The sequence below is a fragment of the Pagrus major genome, chromosome 11 (genome assembly GCF_040436345.1).
Source record: "Pagrus major chromosome 11, Pma_NU_1.0".
Taxonomy (NCBI): domain Eukaryota; kingdom Metazoa; phylum Chordata; class Actinopteri; order Spariformes; family Sparidae; genus Pagrus; species Pagrus major.
The window spans coordinates 32,977,058-32,999,301 of NC_133225.1; the positions used below are offsets into that span (position 1 = coordinate 32,977,058).

The 22,244-nt window shown below is 40.7% G+C and overlaps 1 protein-coding gene across 1 annotated transcript; it reads left to right on the forward strand.

Annotated features, from left to right (window-relative positions):
• The first annotated feature begins 905 nt into the window (after positions 1 to 905).
• On the forward strand, positions 906 to 19,401 carry LOC141005307 (leucine-rich repeat-containing protein 24-like). The gene is made up of 7 exons (XM_073477128.1): positions 906 to 1,067; positions 3,754 to 3,840; positions 13,353 to 13,544; positions 13,710 to 13,878; positions 15,687 to 15,949; positions 16,654 to 17,229; positions 18,994 to 19,401. Exons 1-7 carry the CDS (start codon positions 906 to 908, stop codon positions 19,399 to 19,401), a joined length of 1,857 nt encoding a protein of 618 aa, XP_073333229.1.
• The last annotated feature ends 2,843 nt before the right edge of the window (positions 19,402 to 22,244 follow it).

Sequence of the window (22,244 nt, forward strand, 5' to 3'; positions counted from 1 at the left end):
GAGATAGAAAGGGCCTTTGGCATCATGAAGACCAGGTAGCATTCGATATCTTTCAAGGCTCTGGAATTGCACCTGGCTTTTGTAGTGAAGCCTCCTCAAAGGTTTTCATAACCAGACACGTTAAAGTCAAAAATCCTTCACACAAGTTTGTTGGTTCAAGTTTCATTCCATGTTTTAATTGCTGTTGTGCAATGGAAGTGAGATGGCTCACTTGTTAGCTACTTGCATCATCAGCTCTGGAAAAAAACTTTGTGTTTAACTCAGAATGTTGCTGATTAAGACGTTTGAAAAACATTAATGTTTTACAACATTAAACATTTAACATTATTAAAACTTGATTGTTAACATTCGTAATTAAACACATTGTATTTTACCGGAGCTGATGACGAGTGAGCCATCTCACTTCCTTCCCATCTCTGTTGAGAGTTGAACATATGCAGTACAGATTGGGCTGGGCCTCCAACAATACCACTACTTTTCCCAATGCCGTCAGAAACTTCAAAATGACACAGTCTTTCACGCTTGCACTTTTATTTGGCACTTCACAGTTGTTGATTACCTTACTGCAGTCCAATCAAGTACAAGTCTTGACTTGAAAAGAATCGGCAGAGAGAGCGAGGCACCAAGGCCACAGTGGCCAATGAGCATACGATAGTCACCATGATTGCTCTGATGGACATGACCATCGTGGCTGCTGGTAAAATAATTCTCGTTCATGTTTTTGTAGAAGCTGAGCTGCTACACTGATACTTGCTTTCATACATTCAATGTCTTTTCCTTTGGATTGACCTTTCTGCCTGGCCCCAATCAGTCCAAAAGCTAAACTCAGTTGTTAATGCAGAATGTTGATCATGGTTGACCTGTTCATTGTTCTCTCCTCATGCTCAGTCCTGTCTGTTGGTGTGATGGCTGTGTTGCTGGTACTTCTTCTGCTCCTCCTGCCGCTCCACACTCCAAGTCGTGCATCTCCTTCCTGTCCGCTGAGCTGTCGTTGCTACAGCCTGACGGTGGAATGTGGCTCCACCAGCCTGAGGGACATCCCCAAACATGTTCCTCCATCCACACAGGTAGTTTCATTGTACTGAAAGAAGACATTCACTGACATTACAGCGAATGTTATATCAATCGGGAATGATTAAATACCAGACTTAAAGCACCAATGACATGCAATTCACCATAACTCATAATAATGTGAAACATTCACCATGTGTAAAAGATGCAGTTTCCCTGCTATTTCTATGCTGGAGTTACTTAAATAGTAAATCACTGCAGGTGATTGATCACAACCACACAGAAGTCTTCAGTTCCAAAGCCTTTATTTCCACCACCACAACCGAGACAGCCCTTCTCTCTACTGGCTGATTAAATACATGCAGGATAGTACTACCTGTGGTCACCCTACCTGCTGAGCTACATGTGCTGTGCACGACTTGCACTTAATGAGTGAACCTACAATCCAGCTTTTTGGTACACACTGTACACATCAAACTCAGTTATAATGCCAAAGTATCACTAAAACAGTGGTATTCAATTAAAATGAATAATTAAAGGTGCGGGACATCATAATGTCTAATTGCATCATGATTCAGATTCATATACCATACACCTCATACACGTGTAGGCCTGGAACTATATTTACCTCCGCCAAGGACATAATGTTTTCACCCTTGTGTGTTTGTGTGTTGGTTAGTTGGGTTTGCCAGCAGGATTATTCAAAAATGATTGAAGGTACGTAGTTTGGTTGGTAGGTAGATTGAGATATTGATATATTGCTGGAGGTATGCACCCTACTAAATGCCATTCTAGTTTGGTTTAAAAATGCCTTATTTTCTGTGCCTCTAGTTCTGATATGAGTGGGTATGTTTGCTCAAAAGACTTGTGCATCGTCCCTCAGTGGTGCTTCATATTGCTGCCTTTAATAATGTATGATGTCATCAGCAGCAACATGAGAGAACGAGCGGATGGAATTTTCACCAGCATGTTCATATTGCCACCAGAGGAAGAAACATCCTGTGTATTCAAATATTCCTGGCAGCTACGTCCCTCCCATGTCTTCACTTTGGCCTATCAGATCACATTTCTCTGCTTCTTCAGCCTACTTATTCCCAGTTGATAAAGAGGGTTCAACCATCAGTAAAAACTGTTAGTGGACAGATGAAGCTACAGCAGCCCTACAGGACGGTTCTGAGTGCACAGACTGGCACTCAGGATAACAACACCAGTCTTGAGGAATATACATCTTCAGTGACATCATATATCAGCAAACGTGGTGATGATGTGGTGATCATAAAGACACTAAGATCATTCCCCAACCAGAAGGCCTGGATGAATGGAGAGGTGAGGGCTCTATCCTTTCAGTCAGGTGACAAGGAAGTATACAACACCACCAGAGCAAGACTGAAAGCTTGCATCAAGGAGACAAAGAGGAGACATCAGCAGAGACTGGAGAGGGACCTCAACAGCTACAGCACTAAAGATATGTGGCAGGTGAATCAAAATGTCACAGGAGCGCCCCCATCATGTGTGAGGCCACGCTGCCGGATGAGCTGAACACATTTTATGCTGGCTTTGCTCTCCTCTCCTCAACAAAGACTCAGCTGTGAAGTCTACTCCACCTCCAGAGGACCGGCCACTGTCAGTAACCACAGCAGATGTGAGAAAAATCCTGCTGAGAGTGAATATAAATAATGCTGCTGGTCCAGATGAAGTACCTGGCCGTGTACTAAAAACATCTGCTGATCAGCTAGCTGATGTTATTACTGACATTTTTAACATCTCACTCTGAGACTGTTCCCTCCTGCCTCAAGTAGGCCATCATCGTTCCTGTACCTAAAAAGTCTGCTGTGTCTAGTCTTAAGACTACCACCCTGTGGCTCTCACCCCATTCTGCCAGCCGGGACCCTCAACAGAGTACATATCTACTGCCCTTCACTCATATATTTAAAACAAAGCACAGGCTCTACAGTCCTAAGGAAACTGAAGAAGGCTAATTTTCAGAGCCAGATTCTGTTTTACAGAGGAGCAATAGAAAGCATCCTGACTGGAAACATCACAAACTGTCATGGTTCATCACAGCCCAGGACAGGAAGGCTCTACAGCAGGTGATTAAAACCACCAGAACGTCACTGGTACCATCTACAGAGCATCAGTGACATCAGTGAAGTGAGATGTCTGCACAGAGCCCAAAGATACTAAAAGACAACACCCACCCAGCCACAGTCTGTTCACCCTGCTGCCATCTGACAACAGATACAGAAGTATCTGCTGCTGTACCACCAGACTACAGAGCAGCTTCTTTCCCCAGGCTGTGAGAGTCCTCAATTCATCCTTCACACTCCACTCTTTAAAGTAGTTTTAGTTATCGTTTTTCTGTGATGTAGCATAAAGAGACTAAAACTTCAGTTTCAATTTTGCCGCTCCGGTGCTGTAAAATGATTAATAAATGAACTCTGTCACCTTTATGTCTCCAGAGATTGACATCAGTTCCTTAGCACCACTTTGCTAACCTTGAGGCAGGGGGATCTTGGGAGGGAAGTTTTGCAACAGATTTTAAGGTCACACTTGGCCGCTTGATAGTTTCTACCACAGCACCAGTAGTGGTTATTTTCTTGGACCCACATACGTTGGAGCAGTTATTGAGTGAGTGCTTGGTGTTAACACAGAATAGGTGACACTTCTTTGGGGCTTTTCACACATCAAAACTTCCTGAAACTCTCTTTTTATCCCTGTTTATTTTGTCTTCTCTCCATCCAGACCATCTTCCTCCAGGACAATGTGATTGGCCAGATCCGGCGACAGGACCTCACTCTGCTGAGGCACCTACACTACTTGTACCTGCAGGTAATAACACAGCATACACACATAAACCTGAAGGGTTGGGTATAAAGAACTGGTTTTGTAAAGTGCAAAGTTTTTACCTGCTGAGCTCTCGTCTACATCAAGCCACAAGCAGCAATGAACACTTTGCAAAACGCGTTCATAGCTTCAGCTATTTCAATTCTGTTTAAAAAAGGAGGGAAACCACTAACACAGTTGGTTCATCATCACAAAGCATGTGGCATTTCAGCTGTGTGCTCAGAGTTCCACCATTTGTCCCCCCTTCATCAGATTCAAACAAAAATCGTGTGTATGTTCAGGAGATAATGCAGAATGTTTAACCCTAAACCCAGTTAATTTAATTACTCCTGAGGTATGACAAATATGTAACTGATCATGCTCACTTTCACCAAACAATATGGCACTTCAGATTTTGGTTAATACTTGCCACCAGAGCATGCAGACCTTAATTAGTGAAATTCCTACATCAGGTTTTGAGGTAAATATTTTGGTTTTGTTGGTGCCCTATGTGCTATATGTGACAATTCATGAACATACCAGCATCTTCCCAGAATAATTTTGTTCTTGTCATTCACTCGACCCATGCCATACAAATGTTCCCCAAATATTCAACCAACAATTAGGAAACCATTTAATTAATCTTTGTTGAATATGTATTTGACATTTGTAAGCTTGCACTCTCATGTCCCAACACTGGCCAAGTAAAGATATTCTTTGTTCATATTATTGTTGGTACATATTCTCACAAGTTGTAACAGTGGAGTTATAAGTCAGTCTTCTCAAGAAAAAATGTTCAAAAATGTATGTACTAATATTTAGCTGGCTACGATCAAACCCTTTATTGCTTTTAACTAAATGGTTATGTACTTACTATACATTCCACCTTAAGGCAATCTGAGCCCATGTGGTAGACAAGTAATAATAACTAGAATACTTGCATTCCATGAAGAAAATGGAGGTTATTGGTGCATCAGCTGCTTCTGGTGAGTGATGTGTGCAATAATCAAAGTCCTGTAATTGGTCCGTTTATCACAAAATTATATGATCAAGAGCTTTGGCATTGTCAGTTAAATTTTATGTGTACTTTAACGCCAGCTATCGACATCCCATTTCACAGCAGCGTTGGTGACTTTTGTCTCATAATACAAACAGAATTGGTGGCAATTGAATCATGCATTTAAGAGATAAAGCTGCATTTTATAAAAATGGCAACAAGGTGGCGCTGTTGGTACCATGCTTCAATATGTCAAGTTAAAGCTTATTAAGTTCATCAGGCTACACTTTAAAATTTTTGGATGATCAATTAAAGACAAACTGTCTAAATATGGTATTTACCAAATTTGTAGAGGATTGGATGAAGTACGACATGGCCCATGGTCAAAGTAGGTTCATCCAAAGAACCCACTGTACCAAAATGTTTCTTCTACTCCCAATGGTTCATGAGTTATTAGCCAAAACATAAAATGCTTAAGTTTATGAATTCTGATGAATATGTGCACACTCCTATGGATGGCCATTCATAAAATTATTACACTACAATATTCGTATCAAAAGTAAGGGCTAAGTTGAAACAAGTATGCTGTATATGTAAAATGAGAATGTTTTGTCTTTTCTGAAGGTTAAGCTTGACCACTGTCAAATTTGGTAGTTGAAATGGATAGCCTGAAATAACTGAAAGAAACACCTTATATTAAAATCATACAGATACTAATGCTGTGTTCCAGACAATGCCAGAGGCAGGAATTTCCTTGTTGAAACTTCCAGCTTCCAACCTCAAAGTGTTCCAAGTGCAAGATGCCTTGATTCCTATTTAACAAGTGTACACACAATAGAACCTTCAGCAGTGCAGCCTTCTTGCATTATACATGAAATAGAGGAGAAAAATGACACAAGATAACAGACCGCATTTTTTTCAGCACTTTAATACTTGGAAATGTATCAATACACATTATTCACTAGCCTGTCACACATAATGAAGTCTACACCCTACACTCTTTCCATGGGTGCTGCCATTGTTTGAGGACAGACAGACTGCTCCCTCATTGTACTTTTTCTGGGAGGAGGGTGGAAATTTCCAGAGTTCCAGGTTGTCTGGAATGCAGCGTCATAGCACAGATAAATTGCTTGACACAGAAAAGGCATTGATTGGTTTAAAGGCCTGAGAGTTGCAAAGCAATTCAGAAATGTGAAATGAAAAGCTAGAATTGAAAACTGAATTGCATTATCAAAGGAGGCGAAGAGCTGTAATGCATGGCTGATAAAACTGGAAACTAAATGGTATTATTGTCGAATTGTTTCTTTTGTAATAAACTAGTGCAGTGCCCCGCCTGGCCTCTATTTCACACTCCACATTGATTGCATAGGGTTAGCAAAAAGTCAACATTAAAAGTGAAATTAGCAGAGGCTTAGTATTTAGTATCTGGCCTGCACACACTCCCATTCATGCAAATTAATATACGAATTCACTCACATTTACACATGCGCACAAAAGTCCACACACCCTCTGTGAATATTTGTATTTTTTTATGTTTTTGCTGCTCCATGTGGGCTATCTTATGTTTGATCCTATGTTTACGCTGTTTGCTTGTAATGCACATTGAGGTAAGATTCCTTCTATAAGCCTCCAGGGGTTTCCTGAGCCTCACCTCCACAATCTGCTTCTGTTTTTGTTGCTGTGTTTCTGCTGCTTTGTTTAACTGTGCCAATAAAGACTTTGAAGATTATTTTTGAATTACTTGATTAATATAACTAGAATCTACTCAAAATAAATATCAAACATTTTTCTTTAATCATCTAATAATAATCATCATCTAATATCCAAGTCACTTCTGTGTTATGATATTATAATAATATAATATATAATATTAATAATAGACCCTATTTGTCAGATGCCTGATCAGAAGAATACTGGACCTCAAATTCAAAAGCTGCTGTGACACACATTTCATCACTGTATGTCACTGAAAGCCTTTCTCAACACTGGAGATTAAGTATCTTTACTTAAGTATTTGACTTAAAACTTAAAATGGTTATGACACTTGAGTAACATGCATTTAAGATACTTACTGGCAAATGTATTTTTGCACCAGTGTGGGGAAGGGAAAATAAGTGAAATTATTTATAAACTGTCTGCAGCATTTGTTGAAGCCATTTTTCTCGCTCATACATGGCCTTTAAGTGAAAAAAATTTATATAAAACAGTCGAATAACAAAGTTAGATGGTGCAACAGTGTAACTTTACGTCACCATAACAGCAGCAGTATAGAAATTACTTTAACATTTGGGCGATGAAGATACTGTTGGCTTTGGTGAAAGCAGTGAGCAAAGTGATATTGATTTTTGTCGGTGGACCCTCTTTTAGGTTGCTGCTGCTCCTGAACACAGCAGTGCATTTATTGCTCAGCTTCCTACACTGGTACTCCCACTGCTTCTCCAAACTGGGGGCATGCTGACTGCAATCTCTGTTTTCACTGTCTACTTTTTTGTTTATAGAGCACACTGTGTGAAAACCCTTTTCTCTGACTCCCCACCCCCACTGCTTCACAGAGCGGTGTTTATTCAAATTGTATTAGTATTGACCGTGTTGTGTGTCTAACTCGCACCAAATTTGACACTGCATGTCCTTGGGTCCTCAGCAACAAACCTGCCAAGCATGGCCGTAGCCAGCTATGAGGTCACCAAGGTCTGGACCTCAGTAATTGTTTCCTAAATATTAAAATAAAAAATTGGTGCTATATAACTGTATAATCAGGGGTTGAAATGTCTGGCCAGTCCTTTAAGGGTCTGTGTGGCAGCTCTACTTTTATAAATCTATTATTTTATAAATTCATGCACAATACGTTAAGAGCTGGTCAGCTGGTCCAGGTCTGCTGGTTATTCTACCACAGGCACTCCTCCACATGACTGTTCAAAGCAGCATAATGGCAGAAGCTGCAGCAGGAGGATGGCTTTCAAATCGCACTGACCTCTGATATTAACAGATGAGCTACCAGTGCTCAGTGCAGCAGGCTACAGCTGTGAAGTCATCAGAGCACCGAGCTGACAGAGAGCAGTACGTGTGTGTGTTGTGTTAAAGCGTGTGCGTTTAATGTATACACACCGTACATGCTTCAAAAAGACTATTACTCCTGATTTCTGCTGTAATGTAGCCAAATGTGCATTGAACTAGTCACGCTCAGTGGTGCAGTGATGAAGACAAAAGCAGAGACCAAATTATTCACACGAAACACAGACAAACTACTGATGTAATGTTTCAGCCACAGAGGGTCTTCAGGTTACAGTGAAGACATGAAGTCAGATGAGTCGTCTGATATGAGACATCTTCAGAAAGATAACAGACTGATGTGGACACATCTCTAATCTTACTGTCTTCATGTGATTGGACGGACCAGATGTGGGCTCGTCTGTGCTGGATTCATCAAAGTTTAAGGACATGGTAACATTTTGACATTTTAACAGACACCATCTCTTATTACACACAATTTGCTCATTTATTTTCCGGATCATAATAAAACTATAGGAGACAACAAGCAAACAATATCATTTTAACTGAATAGAGTTTAATAATGATGTAATATACAGAGTGGGAATATTGTCCTGATGTATTTGTGGCATTGGATCCAATCAGGAGATGATCATCTGTCATTTCATCACAAATAAATACAGACGTGTGTTCACCTCTTTACCTTTACCCATAGAAGACCATCTGTGGTTGTAATAATCAGATCTGTCAGATTCACATCAAATAAAAGACTTTATGAAATTACTCATGACTCAAGTCATTTTAAGTACTTTTGTACTTGAAGTAGTGTATAACAGAGATGAGGAAAACTTGACTGGATTTTTTTTCACTGAAATATAAAACAACACAGTCTTAACAGGTATTAACAGAGAGCAGCTCCATAAAACAACAGCTTCATAAAAAAAACAACTCCATTTAAAAAAGAAAAAAAATCTGGACCTCACTAATTTCTAAACCCTGGCTACAGCCCTGCTGTCAAGTTAGTAGACTGGATGAATGGCTCTTGAGATATGCGACAGACAGACAAAGAGAAAGACAGAGATTCCTTGCTTTATAGTTAGATTTGTTAAAAAAAAACTTATATTTAAAAATTGTAAAAAGCAGGGAAAGGTTGTATGGTAGCAAAAGTGTCTTTAAAGAGCAGGTTTAACATTTACATTTAACAATTATACATTTAACATTTAGAATAAATTGGAAAGCATGGCTGAAAATGCAAAAATCTGAAAACCCAGTGTCGGAGCTGTTTGTTTGTTCGTTTTGCGAATAACAAGTAAAATTTTTGATTGATTATTCTAGATGTTTGTTAAGACTAGAGTTTGATTTTTTTTTCTTTTGCTGGTTATTTTTTTAGTTTATTAATATCCATGTTTAGCTCCTTGTTTTGTTTTTGTGTTTTTCTAGGAATCTGGGTAAAACTGTGGGCACCTTAGGTCATAAAGGTAGAAGGGTCAGTATAGAACCATGATACACGTGGGTAGGCCTATGTTTTTTTACCAGAGCAGGAGAGGTGTAGGATTCCTTTGTACTTTGTTCCTTTTTTTTTTTGGCAGGGAAAATAAAACATGAAAACCACAGAAACTATAACTGGACAATAGCTTCGTTTGCATGTGTACACTGCAAGCCCATGGTGGTTTAAATTTTGAACTTTGATCTAAAGTTTTACTTGGCTTGTCTGTGGCCACCTGTACGCCTGTTAGCATCTGGGGGCTTTTATTTTGAAATCCCCTCTCTACCTGAGTGTCCAGTGTGAGTTCCTGTTACCTCAGTGGGACTCAGTATCTGTGTGTCTGTAATGTCAAAACTAAAATGGAATATACTCCACTGCTGAAAAACCTGGGTGCTGAAATGTAAAAAATGTCAGAATTGGGAGCTAAATTGCATTACCTAAAGAAGCATAGAAAAGTGGGAAACCAAACTGTATTTCTGTCAAACCTGGAAGTTGAAATGGATTGTCTGAAAAGGCTAAAGAAAAACCCCCAAATGCTCCAATTTAATATTACACAGCCAAACTGAATTGCTCAACACAAAGAGCTGAGAGTTGAAAAAAGCATTACTGAAAATGCAGAGTTGTTAATTTAATTGCTAGAGTTTGAAGCTGAAGTGGAAGCGTTAGCTAGAGAAGCTAAGAGCTGAAAAGAAAAGCTCACTTCCATTGTAATAAATTGCAGAAAAAAACATTTTATCTACTACATCTTGAAAATTGTGGTAGATACAATTTTTTCAGATCCTTAGAGAAACAGCTTTACCATTTGATTCTATTAACCACTGCTGTCAGCATTTACTCATTTTACACTTTGTATTATTAGTCTATTGTGTTTTTGTATTTTATTCTCATCTTACTAAATTTTTGAGCATTCTATGGCAGAAGAATTTCCTTCAGGATTAATAAAGTTATCTTATCTTAAGATTTTAACAAGTAAAAACAAATATGAAGCAGACAGGTGACTTCATTGCAAATGCTCTAACTGTATACAATTAAGGTCTAATAGGAAGAAGAGGAGGAGGAGGAGAGCAGGAGGGAGAAAAGGAGACGGAGATGAGAAGAACAGGAGGGGGAAAGGAGAAGAGGAGGAGGAGGAAGAGCAGAAGATCTGAACATTTTCATATTTAAATCTTTTTTTAACTGAAAGTATGAAGAAGTTGTAGTTGATCAAAAGAATATACAGAAGATGAAAACAAATACCAAAGCACACAATAGTGTGAATACTACGCAAGCATTCCCTCCAATAATAATAACAAAGCTTAGAAGAACAATAATGTGAATACTGAATACTGTCTGTCTGACTACTCAGGAGTACTCAGCTGAGAGAGTAAGAATAGTGAAAGTACAGAGCAAAGAAGACTAAGTGTAATTGCTGCAGCATTGTTGCAGCATTCACACAGTAAACCATCCCAAACAATATGGTTCTGTCCTTCTGGGGCTTGAAAACTAAAAGCAAAAAATGATGTGCTAAGTTAAAAGTCCAGTATGTAGGATTTAGTGGCATCCACTAATAAGGTTGTAGATTGCATAGACCTGAATAACCCTCCCTTCACCCTCACCTTTCAAGCGTGTAGAACAGGGCTTCTCAAAGTCAGAACTCCGGTCTGAATACACATCCAAGTTCACAGATATAAATGTGCTTCTGTCCTTTGTTGTCTTGTGTCGGAGTTTGAAACACACAAAGATGGACCAGGACTTCATGTTGCATTCAGGTTCAGGTTATAAACTCTGAAATCTACGTCGCTTTAAATGGCAGTCTGGCATCAACAAGGACATCATGGTGTATTCAAGTGCACCTCATAAACTCAAAAAAACTTTACTTGCACGGCCATGAAGGTTGTTTAGGTGGGAAAGTTTTGGATTTTTCTTGTTTTCTTGTTTTCTCACAACACAAAAGAAACCTGTTTTTATCATTTGTGTTTTTTTTACTGCTGAGTTTTTAAACAATTAACTTTGATTTATTTTTAAATTATTTTATTTTTATTATTTTTTAAATGTTAATAATTATATATAAAGTTCAATGTCAAACTTTTGATATGAAGATGCCGACTGCATCACCATCTAACCTGCTGCTTACATTCAACCATGACGCAGATTCAACAGATGCACTATGTATTTCTGTTTATTTCTATATTATTATTTCTATATATCTGTCTGGACCCTGTCAGTCTGGACCCTGACCTTGAACAAAATCCGAGGCGTACCTTTGAGTAATAACTTTCAGAACCCCCAGTGTAGACGAACCTTCAGTGGCAGCTAAATACATGCATAACATGAAAGGCCTTCCCCAGAGCCCGTGTTTGGTTTGTCTGGTCTGGGCTACTGTAGAAACATGGTGGAAGAGGACCCGCTCTCTCTGTAGATATAAAGCGCTCATTCTAAAGTAACAGAACAATGACATTCCTATTTTTCAGATGATTATACACTTGTGAAAACATAATTATGAATATCGTTTTCCATTTCTGCAAATAGTTCTGTCCTCCTAAAACAAGAAAAAAATGAAACAAATACATAATAATAAATGAAGCACTGTGTGAAATCTGTGTACCCACGTTTCCAAATCATGAAGGGGCCCAAATAAACTTTAATAAGCCGGTAGGTAATAGCTTTTAAAGAGTTCAATGATACTTTATTTCCAATGTGAAAGGCTCAGGTTTTATGACAAATCCATAAAACACTAAACAAAATAACATCAAGCAATTTATCAGTTTTTGATATTTAAACTTTAACTGTGTTAAGTAATTCCAATCCAATGAAGTCTCAACATTGTATAGTCAGAAATAAATACTTACAACAGAGGAAAACACTTACATTTCTATTCAGATGTTTTCTTTCAGTTATTCTAGTTTGAATGCACCAGCAGCTGAACTTTATGCTGCTCCAGGTTTAAGGAACACCATCACCCATAACTCAGTAACTAACAGTTATTTCCACACTGCTTTAACTTATTTTTTGGATATAAAACCATGGTTTCATACTGATATGATTGGGTCACCTACCCACTCTACCTCGATCCCAGGCTGTGGCTGCATGTCGAGGTGACCTTGGTCAAGATACTGGACCCCCAAATTGCTCCTGATAGCTGTTCCATTAGTGTGTGAATGGCTGAGCACAGTAATATGGTGTGGTGCTTTGGATAGGGGCACTGTATCGCTCGTGATGGGCAGGTTGGCACCTTGCATGACAGCCTCTGCCATCAGTGTATGAATGTGTGTGTGAATGTGTTATGTAACTAGTATTGTAGAGCACTGTGATTGGTCGGTAGACCTGAAAAGTGAGATATAAATGCTGTGCGTTTACCATTTTTTTATTCCACCCATTCATCTTTCTTGTCACATTACATGTTACATTACCCACAATGCTACTTGACTGCTAACAGTGCAGTCAGGGGTTCAGGTGTGTTATGCTAGTAGCAGCTAATGTAGTTTCAAGGCATTGTCAGGGTGAAACAAAAAGGGATCCAAATGTGAAACACACGGGCAGGCAGGTAACGTAACAAATGAAATCAAAACTGAAAACCAAAGTCCAAAATACAAAGTTCAAGCACAAAAACTGGCAACAAAAGGCAACAGAAACAGAAGGAGCAGGCAGGCCAAAACCAAGAGAAAAGAACTACAAAAACTAAATAAATGTACGAACCAAAGAAACTCTTGAAACGCAGGCAGGAACACGAAGGACACGGGATTAAACAGGATTGAGACACAGAACAGACAAAGAGAGAGGGGAAGACAAAGACCTAAATACACAGGGGGTGATAAACTGATGGGACACAGGTGAACACAGAGAAAGGGTGGGAAAACAGACAATGGGAGGAAGTGAAAAGCAAATATGAACCACAAACTCAAACCATGACAGGCACTAGCTCAAAGCAGAGATGACTAATGGGCTCCATCGGTCTGACCACTAATTTTAATGTAGTGAAGCAGTATGACAGTAGAAGCTGCAGTCCGTGAGCAATAACCAGCAGCTAATATTTTTCTTGGTCATCTTCTCGTGTTTCTCCTCCTCCAGAACAACACCATCTCAGCAGTGGAGCCTGGCTCTTTCCAGAACCAGGGTCAGCTGTTGGAGCTCGCTCTGAACGGAAACCGGATCCACCTTGTGACAGCTGACATGTTTCAGGGGCTTGAACATCTGCGCATTCTTTACCTAGCAGGAAATGACATCACGCGCCTGCTGGACTATACCTTCCATGGCTTACAGGTAAGGCATGTTAGAGAATATGTCTGGTGTCCATTACATTTCTAACAATAAGCTCAGTACAGAGCTATGTAGGATGCACCCTCTGTTTCCTGCTCAGAACAGCAGTTTTCTTCATTTCTGAATGAAGCTCCATGGATATGTACCCTTTCCTCCATGTCTGTGCAGCGTCTGCAGGAGCTCCATTTGCAGCACAACAGTATAGAGATGTTAGCAGACCAGGCTCTAGTTGGTTTGACTTCTCTGGCTCTGCTGGACCTGAGCAGGAATAATCTTCACACAATTGGCCCTGCATCCCTGCGCCCTCTGGTCAGCCTGCAGGTGCTGCGTATCACAGGTGAGACTGGATTACCGACATACATATTAATGTATAAACGTGGTTAGAGACAATTGACGGTCATGGTTGTCTTTTTACTGTCCTAAAACTGCAACTGGCTGCTTTTGCACAGTTGTAAACAATGAGTTGTACCATGCTAACCACCATGTACCACCAATTCAAGGGTTAAATTAAAGCAACGTGGTTCATAAAGACTGAACCAGGAGGGCAGACCCCTTGTGACTGAACACTGGTTGTCAAATTCAGATAAATTTGTTTTATTGGATCAGTTAGTTCCACTTTCTTCTTGAGGTTATTCCTTATGCACTAAATGCATTTCTCTCTCGATGGTTACCTTTAACATTTTTAACATTTTGGACAAGTTTCAGTCTGGGCTCTGTCGGTTGCAATTAACAGAAACAGCTCTTCTCAAATTCTCCAGTGATCTGTTAAAGCAGGCTGATACAGGAGAATGTTCTGTTTTGGTATTGCTAGATCCAAGTGCGGCCTTCGATACTGTGGACCATCATGTATTGACCGACAGGCTCAGGCAGTGGGTGGATCACCTTTGGATTATCGGTTCCCCACGTACCTGTCAGATAACCTTTTCAATTTCCAATTGATAATTACGCCTGATCAACTGAGTCATTGTTCTCTGGGGTTCCCCAAGGTTCTGTCCTGGGCCCAGTGCTGTGCGCTTTGTATTTGCTTCCTCTCTGGCAGATGAAAAGCAAGTTTAAGTATATCTCCTACCATTGTTATGCAGATGATATTCAATCATACATTTCTCCTAAGCCTGATAATGTTTCAGAATTCTCTGTTCTACTAAATTGCCTCAACTCTGTAAAAGATTGCTAATTGTCTACAGCTTAACACTAAAAACTTAAGTTCTTATTTCTGCCCCAGATGGCATTGTCCCTAAGGTGATTAAATATCTCCACTGTTAAACCTACCCTCTGTAATCTATGTGTTTTTATGGGTCAGGCCTTGAGCCTTGACCAGCATTTACACTGTTCAGTTCATTCCTGTTTTTACCAGTTGAGAAAAAGTCAGGCCCATTGTGCCATCGCCTCAGTTGGCGATGATTATTCATACGTTTATTTCCTCACAGCTTGTAACTCTCTTTTCACCGGTCTTAGCAAGACATCCAAAAATCGCTTACTAGTTGCACAAAATGCTGCTGCAAAACTCACCCTGGTTGCCCATCACATTCAAAATCCAATTCAAGATCCTTGTTATCACATTTAGAGCCCTGCATGGCCGGTCACCTGCCTACATTAAAGAGCTGCTGCTGCTGTATTACACAAGTAGGGCTTTGGGGTTCTCTGATCAGGGTTTGTTATCTGTTACTCACTCCAGACGCCTTTAAAAAGCAGTTAAAAACCCATCTGTTTAGATTTCTTTGTTTATTTTTCCCTTTGTTCCCTTCTTGTTGTAGCTGGTTGTCTGCTTTTAAAGTCTATTGCTTTGTTTAATTGTTTGCTTTTGGTTTTCTTTATTTCTTCTTATTTTAAGCACTTTGCGCTGTCTGTTCTTGAAAGGTGCTATAAAAAAAACTTATTTTTATTATTGTTATGAATACAGTATGTGAAGTGTCCTTGTTTCCTAGAGATCAGTCCAAAGCCATTCAAAATCCTCCTCTACATAAATACATATGCATTCCTTATGTGCCGTATATGTACCTTATTAACTCCATACAAAACATTGTCTTTTAGTTCACTGAAATGTCCTGTGTTCATCATGTTCATACCAACACCAATGGCCAGGACCCCGACTTGCTCAGCATCAAGGGGTTTTGACCTAAGGTCCTGTCCTGTGCTCTGCTGCAGACAACCCATGGCGCTGTGACTGTGCTCTCCACTGGCTGAGGAGCTGGATTGATGAGGAGGGCCAGCGGCTGCTCAGCTCTGCAGAACGTCGGCTCGTCTGCACAGAGCCACCACGCCTCTCCCACCTAAGCCTTGTGGAGGTCCCTCTTAATAGCCTGGTGTGTATCCCACCACTGGTGCAGCTGGAACCCAGGCGGCTAGCTGTGCACCTCGGAGAGAGCCTGAGGGTGTCCTGCCACGCTTCTGGTTACCCTCGGCCACAGGTAGGGAAAGTTTGCATGTCATTACATGAAGATTACTCACTTGCTGTATTTTAGAATGTGAAGTGTGTGAGAGAACTTCCATTCTGATGTCAATAAAAGTTTCATGTGCGCCTGTATAATTCAGTGAAGTAAGTCATTTGTGACTCATTACTGTCACAAAAAAGGTTACAGATGGCTTGGGTCAGGTCAAGTCAATTTTATTTATATAGCACCACATCACAGCAACAGTTATCACATGACACTTTCCGTATTAAGCAGGTCAACATGAGACATAGAGCAAGCATTTGGCCACAGTGCCAAGGAAAACCTGCCTTTTACCAGGAAGAGACATCGTACTGAGATTTGTGCTACTATTAGCTGCTTCTAATAAGTAACTACTATGATAAAGATATGATCATTTATTATATCTACAGTGATAACGATAATGATGATAAAAATAGACCATCAACAATAGACCAAGAGACCATCTGTCGATGTGATCACACCAGCCACGATGTCTGTAGACCCATGTCTACTCAGTAGTCATCACTACATTATTGCATGAGTACTGACTACATTGCATCTTTGTGATGGTATCTCGCTGCCAAAAATCTCTCCAGACAGACAGACAGACAGACAATGTTATGTCATTTTTTAAAATTATTAATAATGTAATTATAACCTTCTTAACAAGACCACTGATGAAACACTAAAAATCTTTACAGGTGACCTGGAGGAAGGCATCCCAGGGTAAAGTGGTGCTTTCTCCCAGAGGCCTGGTTCAGGAGCTGGGTGCTGGAGGAGGTGCAGTAGGCAGAGCAGAGGAGCCGTCACAGGAAGGCAGAGTCAGTCTGCAGAAGACTGAAGGCGAGCGCTTCGACCCCGACACTGGCAGTGGAATGTTGTTTCTCAGTAATGTGACTGTGGCTCATGCAGGTTTCTATGAATGTGAAGCCTGGAATGCAGGGGGTGTGGCCAGGGTGACCTTTCAGCTTGCCATCAACTCATCTACTTCCTCCTCCTCCTCTTCCTCCTCCATCTGGGCCACATGGTCCCAGGTGTCCTCGCCGTACTCCCCTGCCTGGCCCCGGCTAAGGAGCCACGGTCCTGCATTGGGCTCAGATGTGAGCAGGGAGCCCCTGTACGCTCTGGGCAGCATGGCCTTCAGCTCTCTGGGAGCTGCCACTCAGACTGCCATTGCTGTGGGCATCAGCCTGCTGGCTCTGACTGCTCTGCTGTTGGTCGCCATGATCTACAGCCGTCATCACCAACGAGAGAAGGAAGCTGATGGAGCTGAGAAGGTGTGTGTCTGTTTGACTGTACAATGGAAAATGGCACATTTATACATTTAGCATAACAAGCAATTGTTTTCTGACATATTACATAGATGAAAGCAGGCTATTCACAGTTTCCAAGCTTTGAACTCTTTACTTTGGAACTATGATCTACTGTCTGTGTGAGGCTAAAATGAAAAAAGAAACCTTTTAAAGCACACTAGGAAATATGGACTCTATATGCTGTATTGTAGGAAGCTGGACTTGTTTCAGTTTGTTGAAGACGGTTCACGTCTCATCCAAGAGACTTCTTCAGTTCTAACTAACTGGAGGGGAGTTGCAGGCTTTTAAAATCGGTGTGGGAGTGTCCTTACAGAGTCGTTAAGGACACGTGTGAGCTCTGAGTTTCAGAGTCGTTAGGGCTACTTGTGGGTCGTTGGTCAAACCGGCCTTCATGTGGGGTGCTAGGGCTAGATGGAATGGTTGTTAAGCTGTCTGGGGAGAGAACTCAGTACTGCATTGTAGGTGCAAGATGGTTGTTCCAGTTTGACACAGATGGATTCTTTTACTCCTCTTTCAAACCATCTGTCCTCTCTGGCCAAGATGTTTACATTGTTGTCCTCAAAGGAATGATTTTTCTCCTTCAGGTGTAAGTGGACAGCAGAGTCTTGACCTGAGGAGTTGGCTCTCTTGTGTTGTGCCATTCGTTTATGGAGAGGTTTTGTCTCCCCAATGTACAAATCTGTGCAGTCCTGGCTGCAGTGAAGAGCATAAACTACATTACTCTGTTTATGCCTGGGTGTTTTGTCCTTAGGATGGATTTTTCTGCCTCAGTGTGTTGGTAGGTTTAAAGTGAACTGGAATATGATGTTTATTGAGGATCCTCCTGAGTTTCTCAGATGTTCCTGCGACATAGGGAATGATGATGTTGTTACGTTTTTCTGTCTCCTCCTCTCTGTCTGCTCTGGGTCTGTTAGAGGTTTTGACAAAGGTCCAGTTTGGGTAGCCACAGGTTTTAAGTGCTCCCCTGATGTGCTTCTGTTCCTTCTCCTTCCCCTCTGTCTTAGTGGGCACGGTCTCAGCCCGATGGTTTAAGGTTCTGCTGACCCCCAGCTTGTGCTCCAGTGGGTGATGAGAGTCGAACAGCAAGTATTGATCTGTGTATAGGTTTTCTGTACACCTCAATGTTGAGGCTTCTGTCTTCTTCAATGTGTACTGCACAGTCTAAGAAGGGCAGACTGTCTCCTCTGACATCTTCCTGTGTGAACTTGATCTTATTGTATTGAATAAGAATTGTAAGAACTGACCTTATAGATGATGTGTGAGGAAGCACGTAAAGAGAAAATGAACTGTCCTTGTACATAAATTAAGTTTACAGGATGACACACACACACACACACATACACACACTCACACACACACACACACAGCTAAAACAAAGATAAGTAAACATAAACATATTATGTACAGGCATGTAGTTATGATAATTGATACAGAACAAACTGACAGCATCATTAAAGTGTCCACATACAACTCAAACTCTCTGAACAGTGTGCAGGCTTACAGGAATGCTGAAATAGTGAATACATGATATAATCTATTACCTACAAAACTTTGATGGATAAGTACCTTTTTACCTGGCATGATAAAGTCTTTCCAACATCTTACCTTCTCCTATTACAATGAAAATGTGTGACATTCAGTACAAATGCAACATTTCTAATAATAATATAATAATTTATAAGCGATAGCTGTACCTCGATAGTGATGAATGTGAATTGTAACCTGCAGGAGGAGAGCATCCTTTATGTGAACGACTACTCTGACGGCCCCACCACCTTCGCCCAGCTGGAGGAGTACCGTGATGAGCGCGGCCATGAGATGTATGTCCTCAACAGGGCCAAGCCTGTGCTGCCTCCTGCTCCACCCACAGCTGTCTCTACCACCAACCTGGGATGCCCTGCTCCATCTGACACCTCCAGCCACACCCTGTCTTCGGGGCCAGGCCAGACCATGAGTCCAACTCTGGCCCCCAACAAACAGCAACAGCAGCAGGAGGGTGATATACGGACCATGAGGAGAATGGCAGGGGAGGGTGGGGAGGCCGAGCCTGTGATAACATCAGAGGCTGAAGGGTTGTTTCTTAATCACACAGGTCTGTTCATGGACTCTCAGATCGCCTATGAGATCCATTGCTGAAGGAGGGAGAGAGTCCACTGTAGCTCAGAGCGTTTGTGTATGCATTACACGGTTAATGGCAAAGCCTGTCACATCTTATCTGAAGAAAGTCAGAGTGCCACTGCTGGAATCTACCAGTAACTGACAGAAAAACTCATCCCTGTGGAACCATTGACTTTCTACAAGACTTAACTATGCTTTACCATGACTGGAGAACGTTTACATACCTGGCAGAGCTCACAACCTGGTTTCATAAGTCAATAACACTGACAGTTTTCAGTGGACATACAGTGATGCCAACACGTCGGTGGTGAGTCGGCTGGTGGGTAGACAGCTGGCAAAATGCCCTAAACTCAAAAACAATTTAACTGGATGGGTACATACAGAGTCACACACGGCTGATCTGTCCTGTACATGAGCATGTGGGTCAGCTCTTACGAGAAACCTTCCACCATCAGCTGTACAGGAGTTAACATCTGTCCTCTCAAGAACTCAGACAAAGCTCATTGTTTTTGTAGGGTGAACATAATAAAAAGGGGCAATCATGGAAACTTCAGTCTACGTTAGAACCCTAGTGTGTTTTATAACTGTTGTTAATGTCCGGCCATGTTTTACTTTCATCTCGGTGAGCATGGGACAGCAACAACTGAATTTTGTAACTATTTGTTTAAAAGTGTGGGGACATGTTCGTCATGACAGAGAGAGGATTTTAAAGGGAAGTTCTGGTTATTTTCTGAGTTTTAATCTCCTAATTTTTGTCACACTGATCACTTCTGATTAACTTCCTGTTCAGTGAAACAGTTAAACTCTGTCTGTCTTCACACAAAACAGACAGAATTCCTAATCAGAGGCCTATCATATGCAACTTCAACAGACTGAGAGCAGAGTCTTTAATATGAAATTAGAGTGCATACCTCCGGCAAGGCCCAACAATCCCTTAATTCAATCAGGCCTAAATCTATATCTAATAAAACATATTTAAACGTGCGAGATCCGGATTTGTATTTGGATCTGCATCAAATTGTACTCACTCATAGATACCAGCCACCTCAAGATTCATGCATTATTACCTGAGACATTAACATAAAAATGTTGAAAACACCAAATACTGGGTGAGACAATAGTCTCCCAGTGTTTTGGTGGAAATCTGCTCAGTAATTTTTGCGTAATCCTACTGACAAACCAACCAACCAACAAAGGGACATTGGCAAAAACATACGTATACTATATACTACTATAATAACGTGAAAATGTGAACAGAGTGGGGAAATTAGGCTGTTGCAGTGGCAGAAAGTAATATTTTTAAATTAAATGAGAAGCTATAGAAAGAAATAACACTATAGTGAGGCCAACATGAATTATTGGAATTACTATTCATTCCCCTTATTGAAATGGCCAGTAACATGATCTGTATTCTAGTGTCTCAGGATAAACAAACTATTCGGATGAGCATTTCCCTTCAGTTCTTCTGCCAAAGCAGAAAGGAAATTGTTGTCCATAAAGGCTAGAAGAATGGAAGAAAAGGAATGGTTAATAAGGCAGTCTATGTGATAAGAGTGTGTGGATGATTTTTTCCAAAATCACAATTGCATCAACATTGATCTGAAATAAGATTAAAGATAGCTAACGCACTAATCTCGCATGGTGATACAGTTCTGCTATCAGTCCACTGGGACTGTGAGAAATGTTGACATTTTTAAGTCTACAGAGTTGGATGTTGTAGTCCTTTGTGCCATAATCTCAGATGAAAATTCATGCTTCTTCTGAGACATGATGCAATGTAACATAATGGCTGAGAAAGCTGAATCCGCATTTAAATGTTTAAATGTTCTTCTGTTATTTATTTATTTAATTATTTATTTATTTATTCATTTCTACCATTTTACATAATTAAATACAAATTGAACAGAAGAAATGGCTTGACTATCCATACTCAACCAAAAGAAGAAAATGACCTCGTGCCCTTATGAAGCTCAAACAGGATGACATGTTGGTTATCAACTGTAGCTCTTTCTATAGTCTGGTACATGCTTGAAGAATGGTACTGAGCATGGGGGGGGGGGGGGGGTTCTTACCGTTAATCTAAAAATCTAAAAATCACATTGCTGTTATAATGTGCTGTGATTGAGATCCTGACCCACCATGCATCATGTAAGGTGGCAAAGAAACATTTTTGTCTGGACATAACAAAAGGTAAGTAGCGGACCCTGTCTGGCTCTCACTCCTGGAGAGGGATTGCGACTGTTTTCTAGAGGAAGTTGTAAGAGAAATTCTCCTTGTTGAGGTAGAGAGTTGCCAATTCTCTCTCAGTGTGATGAATCAGATCTCTTTAACACATGCAGCATGGAGAGAAGACCCACAGGGTTCTTTCCAGTCTTCCAGATTGTCTTGACTTATATACAACAGAACAGTGGTTACATACTTTATGCCAATTGTAATCCATGCCTTTCCCAAAGCAATGATCCTCTGATGTTTGTGCTGATTATGCATTCCCCAGACAGTTACCTTTTGACGTTTTACTGGACAATAAGTGTCTTGGCTACCTTCCTTGCCCCAGAGAATTGCCCCTCATATGACATCCTGACCTGTTTAATCCTGACAACTCTCCATACCTGAGGTGAAGGGGATGTCCCCTCCTCTCACATCCTGATATGTTCTCTACCGTACATTTCTGAATGTAAAGCTATTTATTTCCCACAAAGTTGACTAAAGACTTGGTAGGGAGGGCTGACCGTCTCACTGCTTATTTCACACAAAATGTTTTGATTTTATTTTCTATTTAAGTTGCCAAAGACCGTAACTACAATAACACAACAGTGTAAGTTGACAAAGACATTGTAAGTTTTTTGCTTGAAATCACTGAT

What these genes read in the sequence shown, in the direction of transcription:
- LOC141005307 (XM_073477128.1), top strand. Translation starts at nt 906, where the DNA reads ATGGCTGTGTTGCTGGTACTTCTTCTGCTCCTCCTGCCGCTCCACACT. An exon ending in ATACCTTCCATGGCTTACAG is followed by an intron (nt 13,545 to 13,709) that starts GTAAGGCATGTT and finishes ATGTCTGTGCAG; the next exon opens with CGTCTGCAGGAGCTCCATTT. An exon ending in GCAGGTGCTGCGTATCACAG is followed by an intron (nt 13,879 to 15,686) that starts GTGAGACTGGAT and finishes GCTCTGCTGCAG; the next exon opens with ACAACCCATGGCGCTGTGAC.